This window comes from Bufo gargarizans, chromosome 4 (assembly GCF_014858855.1).
Source record: "Bufo gargarizans isolate SCDJY-AF-19 chromosome 4, ASM1485885v1, whole genome shotgun sequence".
NCBI classification, from domain to species: Eukaryota; Metazoa; Chordata; class Amphibia; order Anura; family Bufonidae; genus Bufo; species Bufo gargarizans.
In genome coordinates, this window is record NC_058083.1 from 358,468,265 (window position 1) to 358,485,776 (window position 17,512).

A 17,512-nucleotide genomic window follows, 5' to 3' on the forward strand; every position below is an offset into this window, starting at 1 on the left:
GCACTGATCACTTTTTTCCTTTCACTAGTGATTGACAGGGGCGATCAAAGGGGTGATCAAAGGGTTAATTGGGGTTCAGGGGGGTGATCTGGGGCTAGTATGAGGTGTTTGGTGTACTCACTGTGTAGCCTGCTCCTCTGCTGGATCCAACCGACGAAAAGAACCAGCAGAGGAGCAGGCAGCCATATAACAGATCATATTTACAAATATGATCTGCTATCTGGCACTCTGATTGTTTTTTTTAAAAATCAGCAACCTGCCAGCCGCGATCATTGGCTGGCAGGTTGCTGACGAAATACTTCTTGACGAAATGCCGGCCCGCGATGCGCATGCGCGGGCCGGCTGTGACGAAATCTCGCGTCTCGCGAGATGACGCGCCGATGCGTCCAGGAGGAGTAAATCAACCATCTCCCGGATGCATCGGTGCGTACAGCGGTCGGGAGGTGGTTAAATTTTATTAAATTAAATTAAAAAAATAAAGAATTTGAACTTGCTTGCTAAAGTTCCCCTCTCCAGCTCTGCAGGTCTGGTCCCTGGGGCTTCTGATCCCCGTCAGATCAGAAATGATAATGTAATTTCATTGTTCACATGACCTCTCAGCCAATAATTGACCCAGCAGCCATGTATTGTTCATGGCTGAGAGGTATATGAACAATGGACGTGATGTCAACACAGAAAGCTCCGGGGAAGAAACTTGCAGCACTGCACCGAAGGGACCTTTCACAGGTGCTCATTTTTTTGTTTGTTTTATAAGCCTTGCTGCTTCCCTGCAACTCTGAGTTTTTCAATTGTAATATGAGTTTTCTGTAGCTTTTTGTTTGGAATTTGTCAGGTTGTTTTTTTTAATCTCAGTAAAACATTTGATGTACCGTACTTTAAAAGAATATGGGGGATATTTATCAAAATGTCACAAGTCATATGACATTAGTTGAGCATTTCAAAGTGGTCTGTGTTTAAGGGTCAAAAGTGAGATTCGATCTAGATTATGGCAGATTTACTATGTGTGACTTTTTTGCACAAAAGTCACATATTTATGCCAGGCAACCCTCTGGTGTACTTTTACACATATATACAGTAGGTGTATACCACATTGCAATGACACCAAATATATTATTAAAGTTCAAATTTGGCGTAGACACAATATAAAATCACTTAATGATAAATGTCTCCCTTTGATTTCATTTCATTTTGCTTTAAAGGGTTTATCCCATGAAAAGTATTATTATGCAATGATTAGGACATTTAAAAAGAAATATTTTTGCAGTACATTTTTTTTGTACTAGGTATTACATTTTCCTCTTTGGTAGTGCTCCCTGCTGTTGATCCTTCTGGTCTACCTTCTCCAGCATTTACAGGTGACCTAACAAGCTTAGTAGCTTACCTGCTCCCCTCTCCCCTCAGTACTGGGTTAGTGATCTCATAGTAAGGCAGGTGAAGTGGTCCAGACTTCATTCATTCATCCCAACTTCTAAATTCATTGAAATACACAGTGGAGAAGAAATTGTGGGGGCTTTACTTACCTTATGTACAGTATCTCTGGGGCTATACGTGAAGGCTAATTGCAATTAGACTGTCTCAAATGAGCTGCTGCCCACCCATGCAAAGGAAGTCCTTTCAGTGAGTAAAAGAGTTTTACATTTGTTGGATAACCCATTTAATTGTACACTGCATGACGACTAGATTTTCTCATGTTGTTTTCTTTATTTCATAGATATAGGCAACATAGTGTGTGCAAACCAGTACAAACACTTCAGATGGAATCAGCAGTGGAGATCACCGGATTATCTGCTGTAAATGACTTTTATTCCTGTATCCGTATTATTTTACTGAAGATGAAAACAAAATACAAACATTCAACGCAATATATCACACAATAGGTCATCAATATCTGATCTGGTGGGGTCTGACACTTGGCACTCCTGTTGATCAGCTGATCTGCACTCACATGCAGGTGGTGCTCCATGCAAGCGCTGCTTCCTCTTCATTATACGGCATAGAAGTGAACGGAGCGAGTATTTGTAATTACACTGCACCGCAGAGACTTCAAGATAACAGGCAGTGTAATGAAGTGAAAGTAGCACTTGCATGAAGTGCCGCTTCCTCTTCAAACACCTGATCTGCAGGGTTGCCGGGTGTTGGACCCCCACAGATCAGATATTGATGACATATCCTGAGGATGTACTTTACTTAACATATATTGTCACTTTACCCAAGAACAAAGGTTCCCCTTAATTAATATAGCCCCATCCGTTAGCCGGTATATGAGTTATTTAAATGAGTGGTAAGTACATATACTCCAAATATTTTTTTTATGTGTTAGAAGCAAATAGGGCAAGGTTGGAAAAACAGAAATAGTCTTTAGTTATTTGAGTTTGCGGTATCCTATTATGCATGATATGGGCACATTATTACATGGGTGTGACCATGTCATAGTGGATGTTCCTGATGATATAGAGGAGTTTCATAAATTTTCCAGGGACAGCACAGAAAGCAGTGATATGGGTGATTCACGTCACCATTGCCATCATGAACCCACTTATGTTTATGCAGCCCACAGATTGGAGGGGGGGGGGGGGGGGAGAGTGTAAGTTACATCTGTATGTCACACAAGAAACAGATCAAGACTTGTTTGCAATTACTTTTACGAATTAACCAACCCCTTTATGTTGTGATTCTTTCACCCGCACAGAGTGATTACCAGCTTTTTATGTATAGGTTTATGCACAGGGAGACCTGTTAATCACTTAAAGGGGTCCATTAGAAGACATTTTCACCTATCCACCTATCGCTGGGGCACCTGCCGTTCACAAGAATCGGGACCCATGTTGAATGGAGTGGCAATAATGTATGCATGCTGCAGGTCCATTCAGCTCTTTGTGGTTGCTCTTTGAGGAGCTGACAGAGCCACTTTAATTAAACAAACTGTGAGACATATGTTTTTATTAATTTATATTTTTTTTTTTTGTGGATTGTAAAATGGATTCAAAGTTATGCAACTCTTTTTATTGGTTGTTGATCCAGCTCGATCAAGTATATTAAGAAAAAGTGTGAACATAGCCATATTCATTTATTACTGCAGATGCCATGTTAGGAAAAGTAAGAAACTGGAAAAGAAATCAACTCCAATTAACTGTTAGGCCTCTTTCACACTTGCGTTGTCCGGATCCGGCGTGTACTCCACTTGCCGGAATTACACGCCGGATCCGGAAAAACGCAAGTGTACTGAAAGCATTTGAAGACGGATCCGTCTTCAAAATGCTTTCAGTGTTACTATGGCACCCAGGACGCTATTAAAGTCCTGGTTGCCATAGTAGTAGTGGGGAGCGGTATACTTACAGTCCGTGTGGCTCCCGGGGCGCTCCAGAATGACGTCTGGGCGCCCCAGGCGCATGGATGACGTGATCACATGGCACGTCATCCATGTGCGTGGGGCGCTCTGACGTCAATCTGGAGCGCCCCGGGAGCCGCACGGATGGTAAGTATGCTGCTCCCCCGCTCCCCGCTACACTTTACCATGGCTGCCAGGACTTTAGCGTCCCGGCAGCCATGGTAACCACTCTAAAAAAGCTAAACGTCGGATCCGGCAATGCGCCGAAACGACGTTTAGCTTAAGGCCGGATCCGGATCAATGCCTTTCAATGGGCATTCATTCCGGATCCGGCCTTGCGGCAAGTCTTCAGTTTTTTTGGCCGGAGCAAAAAGCGCAGCATGCTGCATTTATTTTCCGGCCAAAAAACGTTCCGTTCCGGAACTGAAGACATCCTGATGCATCCTGAACGGATTTCACTCCATTCAGAATGCATTAGGATAATCCTGATCAGGATTGTTCCGGCATAGAGCCCCGGCGACGGAACTCTATGCCGGAAGACAATAACGCAGGTGTGAAAGAGCCCTTATTCCTTTCCTACCTCATGTCATCTGGGATAATAATTATTATATATTAAAACTTACATTGGTGCTGTAATTTCAATTGATTTATGACCTTGCTTGATCGATTTATTTTTTATGTTGTTAAATTGTTTTGTTAAAGATACAAAGTTTTACTCATTCTAGATAATTCAGTCCTTAATGTGAATCCATTAGATATTGTGCTTGCTGCAGGAAGTAACCGCGATATAGAGATATTTGATCTGAATATAGGCACCAGAATTGCAACTATATCAGATGTTCATCTAAGAGCAGCTCACCAAATCTGCCAGAACAAGGTAACAGTATGTTTATATATGTATATGTATATATATTTATTTTTATATATATATATATATATATATATATGTACCGTTGCCAGAAAAAGTATGTGAACCCTTTGGAATGATATGGATTTCTGCACAAATTGGTCGCAAAATGTGATCTGATCAACAATAGACAATCACAGTCTGCTTAAACTAATGCACAAAGAATTAAATGTTACCATGTTTTTATTGAACACACCATGTAAACATTCACAGTGCAGGTAGAAAAAGTATGTGAAGCCTTGGATTTAACCCCTTAAGGACATAGGACGTACCGGTACGCCCTATTTCCCGAGTCGAAAAGCAATTTTTTGCTATCTTACGTCATAAAAAGTGTAATAGCAAGCGATCAAAAAGTCATATGCACCCCAAAATAGTGCCAATCAAACCGTCATCTCATCCCGCAAAAAATTAGACCCTACTCAAGATAATCGCCCAAAAACTGAAAAAACTATGGCTCTTAGACTATGGAGACACTAAACAATTTTTTGGTTTTAAAAATGAAGTTATTGTATAAAACTTACATAAATAAAAAAAATTGTATACATATTAGGTATCGCCGCGTCCGTGACAACCTGCTCTATAAAATTACCACATGATCTAACCTGTCAGATGAATGTTGTAAATAACTAAAAAAAAAAACGTGCCAAAAAAGCTATTTCTTGTTACCTTGCCGCACAAAAAGTGTAATATAGAGCAACCAAAAATCATATGTACCCTAAACTAGTACCAACAATACTGCCACCCTATTCCATACTTTCTAAAATGGGGTCACTTTTTTGGAGTTTCTACACTAGGGGTGCATCAGGGGGGCTTCAAATGGGACATGGTGTCAAAAAAACTGTCCAGCAAAATCTGCCTTCCAAAAACCGTATGACATTCCTTTCCTTCTGCGCCCTGCCATGTGCCCGTACAGCAGTTTACGACCACATATGGGGTGTTTCTGTAAACTACAGAATCAGGGCCATAAATAATGAGTTTTGTTTGGCTGTTTACCCTTGCTTTGTAACTGGAAAAAAAATATTAAAATGGAAAATCTGCCAAAAAAGTGAAATTTTGAAATTGTATCTCTATTTTCCATTAAATCTTGTGCAACACCTAAAGGGTTTACAACGTTTGTAAAATCAGTTTTGAATACCTTGAGGGGTGTAGTTTCTTAGATGGGGTCACTTTTATGGAGTTTCTACTCTAGGGGTGCATCAGGGGGCTTCAAATGGGACATGGTGTCAAAAAAACTGTCCAGCAAAATCTGGCTTCCAAAAACCATACGGCGCACCTTTCACTCTACGCCCCGCTGTGTGGCCGTACAGTAGTTTACGGCCACATTTCGGGTGTTTCTGTAAACAGCAGAGTCAGGGCAATAAAGATACAGTCTTGTTTGGCTGTGCCCTTGCTTTGTTAGTGGAAAAAATGGGTTAAAATGGAAAATTAGGCAAGAAAATGAAATATTCAAATTTCATCCCCATTTGCCAATAACTCTTGTGCAACACCTAAAGGGTTAACAAAGTTTGTAAAACCAGTTTTGAATACCTTGAGGGGTGTAGTTTCTTAGATGGGGGTCACTTTTATGGAGTTTCTACTCTAGGGGTGCATCAGGGGGCTTCAAATGGGACATGGTGTCAAAAAAACTGTCCAGCAAAATCTGGCTTCTAAAAACCATACGGCGCACCTTTCACTCTACGCCCCGCTGTGTGGCCGTACAGTAGTTTACGGCCACATTTGGGGTGTTTCTGTAAACATCAGAGTCAGGGCAATTCAGATACAGTCTTGTTTGGCTGTTAACCCTTGCTTTGTTAGTGGAAAAAATGGGTTAAAATTGAAAATTAAGCAAAAAAATGAAATTCTCAAATTTCATCCCCATTTGCCAATAACTCTTGTGCAACACCTAAAGGGTTAACGAAGTTTGTAAAATCAGTTTTGAATACCTTGAGGGGTGTAGTTTATAAAATGGGGTCATTTTTGGGCGGTTTTTATTATGTAAGCCTTGCAAAGTGACTTCAGAGCTGTAGTGGTCCCTAAAAATTGGGTTTTTGTAAATTTCTGAAAAATTTCAAGATTTGCTTCTAAACTTCTAAGCCTTGTAACATCCCCCAAAAATAAAATATCATTCCCAAAATAATTCAAACATGAAGTAGACATATGAGGAATGTTAAGTCATCACATTTTTTCGGGGGGTATTACTATGTATTACAGAAGTAGAGAAACTGAAACTTTGAAATTTGCTAATTTTTCCAAATTTTTGGTAAATTAGGTATTTTATTATGCAAAAAAAATTATTTTACCAGTGTCATGAAGTACAATATGTGACGAAAAAACAATCTCAGAATGGCCTGGATAAGTCAAAGTGTTTTAAAGTTATCAGCACTTAAAGTGACACTGGTCAGATTTGCAAAAAATGGCCTGGTCCTTAAGGTGAAAATGAGCCCGGTCCTTAAGGGGTTAATGACTGGTTGAACCTCCTTTGGCAGCAATAACTTCAACCAAACGTTTCCTGTAGTTGCAGATCAGATGTGCACAACGGTCAGGAGTAATTCTTGACCATTCCTCTTTACAGAACTGTTTCAGTTCAGCAGTATTCTTGGGATGAATCGCTTTCTTGAGGTCATGCCACAGCATCTCAATCGGGTTGAGGCCAGGACTCTGACTGGGCCACTCCAGAAGGCGTATTTTCTTCTGTTTAAGCCATTCTGTTGTTGATTTACTTCTATGCTGTGGGTCGTTGTCCTGTTGCAACACCCATCTTCTGTTGAGCTTCAGCTGGTGGACAGATGGCCTTAAGTTCTCCTGCAAAATGTCTTGATAAACTTGGGAATTAATTTTTCCTTAGATGATAGCAATCCGTCCAGACCCTGATGCAGCAAAGCAGCCCCAAACCATGATGCCCCCACCACCATTCTTCACAGTTGGGATGAGGTTTTGATGTTGGTGTGCTGTGCCTCTTTTTCTCCACACATAGTGTTGTGTGTTTCTTCCAAACAACTCAACTTTGGTTTCATCTGTCCACAGAATATTTTTCCAGTACTGCTGTGGAACATCCAGGTGCTCTTGTGCAAACTGTAAATGTGCAGCAATGTTTTTTTGGACAGCAGTGGCTTCCTCTGTGGTATCCTCCCATAAAATCCATTCTTGTTTAGTGTTTTACGTATCATAGATTCGCTAACAGGGATGTTAGCATATGCCAGATACTTTTTTAAGTCATTAGCTGACACTCTAGGATTCTTCTTCACCTCATTGAGCAGTCTGCACTGTGGTCTTGCAGTCATCTTTACAGGACGGCCACTCCTAGGGAGAGTAGCAACAGTGCTGAACTTTCTCCATTTATAGACAATTTGTCTTGTGGACTGATGAGATTTTGGAGATACTTTTATAACCCTTTCCAGCTTTATTCAAGTCACCAATTCTTAATCGTAGGTCTTCTGAGAGCTCTTTTGCGCAAGGCATTATTCACATCAGGCAATGCTACTTGTGAAATGCAAACCCAGAACTTGTGTGTGTTTTTTATGAGGAAGGGCAGCTGTAATCAACACCTCCAATCTCATTTCATTGATTGGACTCCAGTTGGCTGACACCTCACTCCAATTAGATCTTGGAGATGTCATTAGTCTAGGGGTTCACATACTTTTTCCACCTGCACTGTGAATGTTTACATGGTGTGTTCAATGTAAACATGGTAACATTTAATTATTTCTGTGTTAAGATTGTCTATTGCGACTGCGATTGTCTATTGTTGTGACTAAGATGAAGATCAGATCACATTTATGACCAATTTGTGCAGAAATCCATATCATTCCAAAGCGTTCACATACTTTTTCTTGCAACTGTATATATATATATATATATATATAAAAAATGAAAAATAAAGACGCAGCACACTTTCTCGGTTGGGTGCAAAATCAGGCCAGTGTGAACCAGTACCACGGTCCCATTCAATAAGACGGAAAAAGCCAGCAGCACACCATTAGGATAAAAAAAAAAACACATGCGGTTTATTCACCCAGTGCCATGTAGCAGCAACCTTTCAACCGCAACAAGCGGTTGAAACGTCGCTGCTACATGACACTGGGTGAATAAACCTCACGTGTGTTTTTTTTATCTTAATGGTGTGCTGCTGGCTTTTTCCGTCATATAAACTGTATATATGTTCGATTTTTATTTATTTAATTCATTTTAAGACTTTCTGATATTATGTGACATTTTTGTGATCCAAGAGGTTTAAATTTCTGAATATTGCTTAGAATTTTGTCAAGTTTTAGAGTTATCTTTAAACATGACTTTGTATAGCTTTTATGTATGGGTAAAAATACAGTGCTGCTTGAAAATCTGTAGTAGATAAGGATAGCCAAATCAAACCAAAGTGTTAAAAATATTAGACTTGTTAATTTATTTATTTATTTAAGAAAATTATCCAATATCACATGTCTGTGAGTGGCAAAAGTATGCAAATATAAGACGGAAAAAGCCAGCAGCACACCATTAAGATAAAAAAAAAACATGTGCGGTTTATTCACCCAGTGCCATGTAGCAGCGACTTAAAAATATTAAAATAGACAAATCGCCAGGACCGGATGGCATACACCCCCGTATTTTAAGGGAATTAAGTAATGTCATAGCCAGACCCTTATTTCTGATATTTGCAGATTCTATACTGACAGGAAATGTCCCACGGGATTGGCGCAAATGTGGTGCAAATATTCAAAAAGGTCCATTATCCTACTAAAACTTAGCTTTTATAATATTCAATAAAAAAATAGGTCCCACATATGCAATATTAATGGACTGCGTATGATGCATCGGGCTGTGATAAACTGTATATACAGATATGTATGCGAGGTACTTATACTTAGGATGAGGATACAGTTGGATTACTTCTTATGTTTGTCACTCACGGTTTGTTGCATAAGAAATAGGCGGTCCTTCTTTCCGGGTATCCAGGCGTATGGATGGCTCTCTGCGGTCCCCAGAGAAGGCTTGGTGTGCTGGAAGGTAACGTCAATGGTTGTTTTAGTACCTTGCACTCTCGGTCCTGGGACACTGAGACTGGAGGAGTATCCCTACACAGCTAGTGTAGCCCTGCCTGAAAGCTGAGAGGTCTCCCGCCTATTTGCGGGAGAATCACCCCAGAAGGAGCGACCCCACTTATCGGTGGCTAACCCTATTAATCTCACCCTATACTGAAGTCCTCCAAATGTCAGCAGCCAGATGTCGGTTTTTCTTTTTTATTCTTTTGAATTCCCGACGCGTTTTTTCTGACAGTAGGTACTGTCAGATTCATCAGGGGGTATAAAGTCTGATAGAATAACGGCTAGATGACCGTCAAGCACAATCACTTGTTTAAAATAAACCCACTGGATAGATGCAGTCCAGGACAGATGTCCGGGCCTGTCCCCTTAAATACCCCAGAAATTAGGCTTAATTGAATCGCGGTGATTATCTTACCGCATGTTGTGGCGTGTGTTCCAGGTCGGCGTCCGGAAGCGGAACTGCATAAGGTGCGCATGCGCTGTCGCCCAGGAGGTCCGCTGTGGAACGTATGTATCAGAAATGTGCGTTCCACCCGGCGCATCCAAAATGGTGCGTCCGGATGCGGAAGTATTTAGTTCGCGCATGCGCATAGGTCACAAGGTCCGCTATGGAACGCACAAGGTAAAATCGTGCGTTCCAGCCAGCGTGCGACAGGATGTATTATATTCCTGTTCGGTCCATCTAGGAATATAATACATCGACCGAGATAGGTCATATTTCTTGATATCAACAAGTGAAAAATTATATCTGGTAGGGTTATCCAGATACTCCTGCAATCACCCTATCTAGTATTTTTTCACCATGTCCTGCCTATTTACCACTGTAACCCCAAACATTATGTACCCTAGTATGCTCTGATGAGGTATCAAAGGTAGTACTTAAATAGGAAGAACCGGCACCAAAAAGATGTATTCTCTAGTGATTTAAATAAATAAAGACACAGGGATATGTACTGGTGATTTTCGAATTCCTTTTATGCTGGGAATTCGGAGTCTGTTAGAGCATATTAACGGAAATAAGCAAATAACGCCATATCATCATGGCTTCGTGAGGGATCGGTCATGCCAAACTAATTTAATCAGTTTCTAAGAGGAGGTAAGTTCTAGACTTGACAGCGGCAAATCAATGGATGTTGTGTATCTGGACTTCTCCAAAGCATTTGACACTGTACCACATAAAAGGTTAGTATATAAAATGAGAATGCTCGGACTGGGAGAAAACGTCTGTAAGTGGGTAAGTAACTGGCTCAATTATAGAAAACAGAGGGTGGTTATTAACGGTACACACTCAGATTGGGTCACTGTCACTAGTGGGGTACCTCAGGGGTCCTATTCTCTTCAATATATTTATTAATGATCTTGTAGAAGGCTTGCATAGTAAAATATAATTTTTTGCAGATGACACTAAACTGTGTAAAGTAATTAACACTGAAGAGGACAGTATACTACTACAGAGCGATCTGGATAGATTGCAGGCTTGGGCAGATAAGTGGCAGATGAGGTTTAACACTGACAAATGTAAAGTTATGCACATGGGAAGGAATAATCCAAGTCACCCGTACATACTAAATGGTAAAACACTCGGCAACACTCACATGAAAAAGGATCTAGGAATTTTAATAAACAGCAAACCAGTGTCAGGCAGCTGCTGCCAAGGCCAATAAGATAATGGGTTGCATCAAAAGGGGCATAGATGCCTGTGATGAGAACATAGTCCTACCACTTTACAAATCATTAGTCAGACCACACATGGAGTACTGTGTACAGTTCTTGGCTCCAGTGAACAAGGCAGACATAGCAGAGCTGGAGAGGGTCCAGAGGAGGGCAACTAAAGTAATAACTGGAATGGGGCAACTACAGTACCCTGAAAGATTATCAAAATTAGGGTTATTTACTTTAGAAAAAAGACGATTGAGGGGAGATCTAATTACTATGTATAAATATATCAGGGGTCAGTACAGAGATCTATCCCATCATCTGTTTATCCCCAGGACGGTGACTGTGACGAGGGGACATCCTCTGCGTCTGGAGGAAAGAAGGTTTGTACACAAACATACAAAGGATTCTTTACGGTAAGAGCAGTGAGACTATGGAACTCTCTGCCTGAGGATGTGGTGATGGTGAGTACAATAAAAGAATTCAAGAGGGGCCTGGATGTATTTCTGGAGTGTAATAGTATTACAGGCTATAGCTACTAGAGAGAGATCGTTGATCCAGGGAGTTATTCTGATTGCCTGATTGGAGTCGGGAAGGAATTTTTTATTCCCCTAAAGTGAGGAAAATTGGCTTCTACCTCTCTTCTTTTTTTTTTTTGCCTTCTTCTGGATCAACTTGCAGAATGACAGGCCGAACTGGATGGACAAATGTCTTTTTTCGGCCTTATGTACTATATTACTATGTTTTGGTAGCTGGTGTGCCCCCCTTGTACAGCAGTAACACCAACTAAACATTTCTGGTTATTGTTTATTAGTCCCACACATTGGTTTGGAGGAATTTTAGCCCATTCCTCCATACATAACAGGTTCATGTGAATGGGGCTGAGCTGCAATACCAAGCACAGCTGCTGAACAATATATGGCACTTGGTGTGCACTGTGAAGGCTGCGGCACTTACAGGAGCCTTCTCAAGCAGCTGATCAGCGGGGGTCCCGGTTGTTAGACCCCCACCATTCAGATACTGATGACCTATCCAAACAATAGGTCCTAAGTATTAAAGTCTCAGAAAACCTATTTAAAGTCAGGACTTTGACTTGGCCATTGAAAAACCTCAACTTTATTCTTTAACCATTATTTGGTAAAATGACTTGTGTGCTTAGGTAGCTGTCTTACTGCATGACTAACAGTCTTTTGAGATTCAGCTCGTTGACAGATGTTCTGTTATTTTACTTTACAATATTCTCGTATAATTCAGAATTCATTCTTCCATCAATGATGGCTATTCACCCTAGCCCAGATACAGCAAAACATGCCAAAACCATGCTACTATAACAACTATGATTCAAAGACAGGGTGAGGTTTTAATGTTGGAATGTAGCGTTTTACTTTCTCCAAATATAGCTTCTGATTTAAACTTAAAATTTAAATTGTGGTCCACAAAACATTGCTCCAATAGCCTTCTGGCTTGTCCTGGTGATTTGTGGCAAACTGCAGATGGACAACAGTGTTCTTTTTGAAGTGCAGCAACTTTTTCCTTGCAATCCTGTAATGCTCTCAGCTGATTGTAATGGTGAAGCCGGGAGCTGTCCGCTCCCCGCTTCACCATTCTTCTCAGCAGTCGGCACCTTCCTGGCAGCGGCATGATGTGGTAACACATTGGCTGCTGGCTGTGTAGGAGGGGTGGAATCAGCCTTGGTTCCTCCTACACAGCAAGCTTGACATTGTGCTGCTGCTGGAGAGCATCGGCTGCTGAGCTGTGGTAATTCGAGATACCAGGTGATTAGTTAATTTTTATTTGTTTTTAATTCCCGTTAAGGGGGCACATCTTGGCATAACTACTATGAAGGGGCACGTCTGGGCATAATTACTATGAAGGGGCACATGTGGGAATAACTACTCTGAGGGGACACATCTTGGCATATCTACTGTGGAGAGGCCATATCTTGGAATATTTACTGTAAAGGGGGCACATCTTGAAATATCTACTGTGAAGGGAGCACATCTTGGCATATCTACTGTGAAGGGGGGACATGTGAGCATTATTACTGTGAAGGGGGCATATGTGAGCATTACTGCTGTGAAGGGGTCACGGTGTGCATAACTACTATGTACTGGCACAAAGGGGGAATAATAACTATGTTGGGGCATTAAGGGACTGGGTGTGTATAGTTATGCTTTGGGTGGAATTAGAGACGTGGCCTAGTATGAAAGAAAAAGCTACGGCATGCTATGTGTGCTGCACATGTTGTCCCTCATTTATAATTTTCAAAGATTGGGACATATGTAAAACAGGTTGCCCACTCACACTGAAAACAACTGACCGAGAAAAAACAACAAATGACCTTCTAATATTTTTGACACATTTGATTGGTTATCTTTATCTACTTTTGGAAGTTGTAAAAATGTGATGTCGTTTTAGGTCAAATTTATGCAGGAATATATAAAATTCCAAAAGGTTCACAAAGTTTCAATCACCACTGTATTTCAATTGGTAAATTAACATTTTTCACATAATACTTTCGTATTTTCAACTACTTGCAGGCTATGACTTCATTATGCCAAAACTAGTCAACATTTGCGGTAGTTTTAATGATATCTTGTATATAAAAGGAACATTATTTTGGTGTCTGTTTAAAGCTCAAATTCTCAGTGAATTGGTATCCTTTCAACATTTCTAAGAATATGTAAGCATATACTTAAGTACAGAGTGATCTGGTAAAACACTTAGCTATATTTGGATGCTTGCGTATCGCTTACAACACGTGTGCAGTCATTCTGCTGCTGGTGTTCCATTCTTTTGGTCAGTCAGCTGAGTGATTTTGGCCTGGGTAAGCACTGCATGCTGTCAAATCTATGGACATAAAATCTCTTGAGGCTGAAATGGAGGCGCAGAATCCACTGTGGTTTAGAAAGAAAACCCTAGCTTGTTTTCTTAATTCTAAAAAAAGCTATTAATAGAACTTATAAATCATTTTCTCTAAGTAGAATCCATAACCCTGGGTTCAGACCTGAGCGTTCCGAAAGGAGCGCTCTGTATGCGCGCTTGTACGGGCGTTTACAAGCGCACATACAGAGACAGCCGTGCACACATTGTCGCGCGTTCCCGAAAGTCTATTGTACGGGAACGCGCGACAAACGCTCAAAAAAAGGGTCAGGTACTTGTTTGAGCGTCGGGCGTTTTACAGCGCGATCGTACGCGCTGTAAAACGCCCAGGTGAGAACCATGCTGATAGGGAAGCATTGGTTTCTCCTTGTTGTGCGTTTTACAGCGCGTAGGAACGCGCTGTAAAACGCTCAAGTGTGAACCCAGGGTTAAAGTTAAGTATAAGGACATTCCGACCTGAAAGCTACTTTATTTTGCATGCTACTGTATTTCGGGATAAAGCAAGGGAAATATGGTCCACTGGAGTTCTGTTCACCATTTATTGTGCATCCAAAATGCTCTTAACGTGTTAATTTTCACCATTACTAGTAGTTAGTAAATGTATTAAAATATACAGTGGGGCACACTGACCCCATATGCTGCTTCTGTTTTGTGCTTCTCTAGCCCTGATGTGTGTTCCTTGACCACAGAATTAATGTAGTTGTAATTTTAAATAAACTCAAATGCAATAATAAAAAGAAAACCATATGACACTAAATAGATAAGATACGAGGAGTGTTCAATAAGTTATCTACCTCAGCATGTTCTGTCAGTGTTAGGAAACTTGAGCTTGTCTGTGCAGGTTGTGACATGTTTGGACATGCAACACACACAGTAGCAGCTCAGTCTGATGAAAGCATTGGAAGTGACAGGATGGCATATGCAATGTAGGTCTGAAAATAAAGTGAGGGATTTGGAGCTTCGTTCCATGATTAAATTCCTTACAAAGGAAGAAAATAATCCATGAAAGGATGTTTGCTGTATATGGTGATAATGCAGCTTCCTACTACCAAGTAAAGTTTTGGGCCAAGCAGTTTAAATGGGGTAGGGAATCAATTGAAGATGACCCCCGTTCAGGGCAACCTGTTTAAGCATCTTGAGACTAAATGTGCCGTAAAGTGGAGGCCATGATTTTGGAAGATCATCGGGTCAAAGCCAGTGTTATAGCCCATGAATTAAGCATTTCAGTTGGCACAGTTTCCAGTGCCATTCATGTTCCTGGTGGGTGTCACGAATATTGACACCTGAGCAAACAGCTTGTCGCCAGCAATTTAGCCAAGAGAATTTAGACATGCTTAGAGAAAATCCAGGAGACTTCTATTCTCAAATTATTGCTGGTGATGAAACATGGGTCCACCACCAAGATCCTGAGATGAAACAAGAGTCCATGCAGTAGAAGAACAATGGGTTACCAACTCCAAAGTAATTACATGTGCAGCAGTCAGCTGGAAAGATCATTAAAACAGGGATACAGAAGGCGTTTAATTACTAGAATTCATACTACACAATTACTGCAGACACCTTTGCTTTAACAATGAAGGTATTACATGCAGCAAATAAAGAGAAGCACCATGGGGAGTTGTCGGCAGGTGTGTTGCTTTTTCAAGACAATGCGCCGGCTCATAAATCTCACAAATCACAAGCTGCTATCAGGGAACGCGGCTTCATGGAGCTTAACCACCTGGTTCCCAGTGATTACTTTCTCTTCCGGAACCTGAAAAAATGTCTGTATGGGAAACCATTTCCTGATGCTGTCAATGAGGCAGTAACAGGGTTCCTGTAGCAGCAAGAAGTCTCCTCTATTCTGAGGGCATCCGATCACTGGAGGTGAAGTGGAATAAGTGTGTTGAAATCAACGGGGATTACTTTGAAAAGTAATAAGTTCAATTTGAATAAGGTAGCGTCGCAAAATATGTACTGTGCCCTCCTTAGGCATGTATAATTTTCTTCGTACATACAAACATGTAAGTTTGCATGCATGCATGCTTATTCAACACCTACAAAAAATAAATCATATAGGGGCAGTATTGCAAAACTGGCTAAAAAAGGGTGTTGCTCACAGCAGCCAGTCGCAGCACCACTTTTATTTTTAGAAACTAGAATATAAAATTAAAGCTGCACTGTGGTCGCTGTTCCATTTTGTCATTTGATGCGACAAAAGCTTTTGACAGTGTGGAATGGGGATATCTCTGGGAAATTTTGGGTCAATTTGGTATTGGCCCTGAGTTTATAACTTGGTTAAAGATTATTTACGGGGTTCCGACAGTACGTATTTCCACTAACGGACATTTGTCCGAAAGCTTTAACATTAAAAGAGGTGTGAGACAGGGACGTCCTCTCTCCCCTCTGCTCTTTGCCCTGGCTGTGTAGCAATTGGCGATTAAGAATAGATGGGACAAGCATTTACAAGGGTTTGGGGTTAGGGGGCAAGAGGACAAAATATCACTTTACGCTGATGATCTTTTATCTTTCCTGGTGACACCAATAAGGACTTAGATTATGTTATTAAAGTGATGAATGAGTTTGGTAAGCTATCGGGTATAGCAGGCATGCTCAACCTGCGGCCCTCCAGCTGTTGTAAAACTAGAACTCCCACAATGCCGTGCTGTAGGCTGATAGCTGTAGGCTGTTCAGGCATGCTGGGAGTTGTAGTTTTGCAACAGCTGGAGGGCCGCAGATTGAGCATGCCTGGGGTATAGTAATCAACTGGAATAAATCAATTTTCTTTCTTTTAAGCGATAATGTTGTAATCAAAGTTAAGAATTTAAAAGGGTTGTCTGGGTATAGAGCTGAACTCGGGCATACCCATAATTTCACCCAGGTAGCCCCCCCTGACTTGAGCATCGGAGCAGGGCAAGGGCTCTTTTATTTACCATAACAAATTTCTGGGCTGAGTATTCCACCCAGCAGTGTGTTTGGTGATGTCACCGGCTCTGATGGGTAGGCTTTAGCGCTGCACTAGCCGTTTTACAGGGCTCATTGCTGGCTGGAATCCTCCGCCTGGCAGCCCTAAGGAGAGCCTGGTACATCACTAGAACTCCACAAAATGCCTTTGCCCTGCACAATCCAGTGCAGGGCAAAGGAGAACTGCTCCGATGCTATTGTCGGGGGGGCTGCCTGGGTGAAATTCTGGGTATGTCTGGGTTCTGCTCTGAACCTGGACAACCCCTTTATAAGGATAGTGGGCTCTCATAAGAGTTTAAAAAATTTGGGACTAGAAATGGCAAAGGACTCGCCGAGATTTATAGATTTGATTTTCATGCCGCTATTTCAGAAAATTAGAGAGAGGATCAAGATCTGGGATAAACTCCCTATAAATATAGCGGATAAGATAGGACTTATTAAAATGGTTTTGTTACCCCAATTATTATATGTCAGAAATTGTCCCATTTTTATAGGTAAATATGTCTTCTTAGAAATAGAGAGATTATTCAATGAATTATTGTGGGCTGGTAATAGGATTAGGAAAAGACTGAGTTGGTTTTCTAGGGCTTATGATCAGGGAGGATTGGAAATTCCGGACATGAGGCTTTACTATTCAGCGGTCAATATTGCGTTGATAATGAAGTGGGAACAAATAGATTTTTTACAACATTTAGCGCATAATAGTAATGGTGGTTTGCCAAATATGTTTGCATTACTCGAATCAGCACAGTTATATAAAAAGGGTTCATATAAGAT

The 17,512-nt window shown here is 41.0% G+C and overlaps 1 protein-coding gene across 3 annotated transcripts in view; it reads left to right on the forward strand.

The window, feature by feature from the left end:
• The window catches only part of WDR27 (WD repeat domain 27), a 679,631-nt gene that overhangs the window by 481,113 nt on the left and 181,006 nt on the right, over nucleotides 1–17,512 (forward strand). For all 3 annotated transcript variants that reach the window (XM_044290035.1, XM_044290036.1, XM_044290037.1), the window contains 2 exons: nucleotides 1,712–1,809; nucleotides 4,084–4,205. In XM_044290035.1, coding sequence (XP_044145970.1) covers nucleotides 1,712–1,809; nucleotides 4,084–4,205 — 220 coding nt within the window. The remainder of the gene's footprint in view (nucleotides 1–1,711; nucleotides 1,810–4,083; nucleotides 4,206–17,512) is intronic.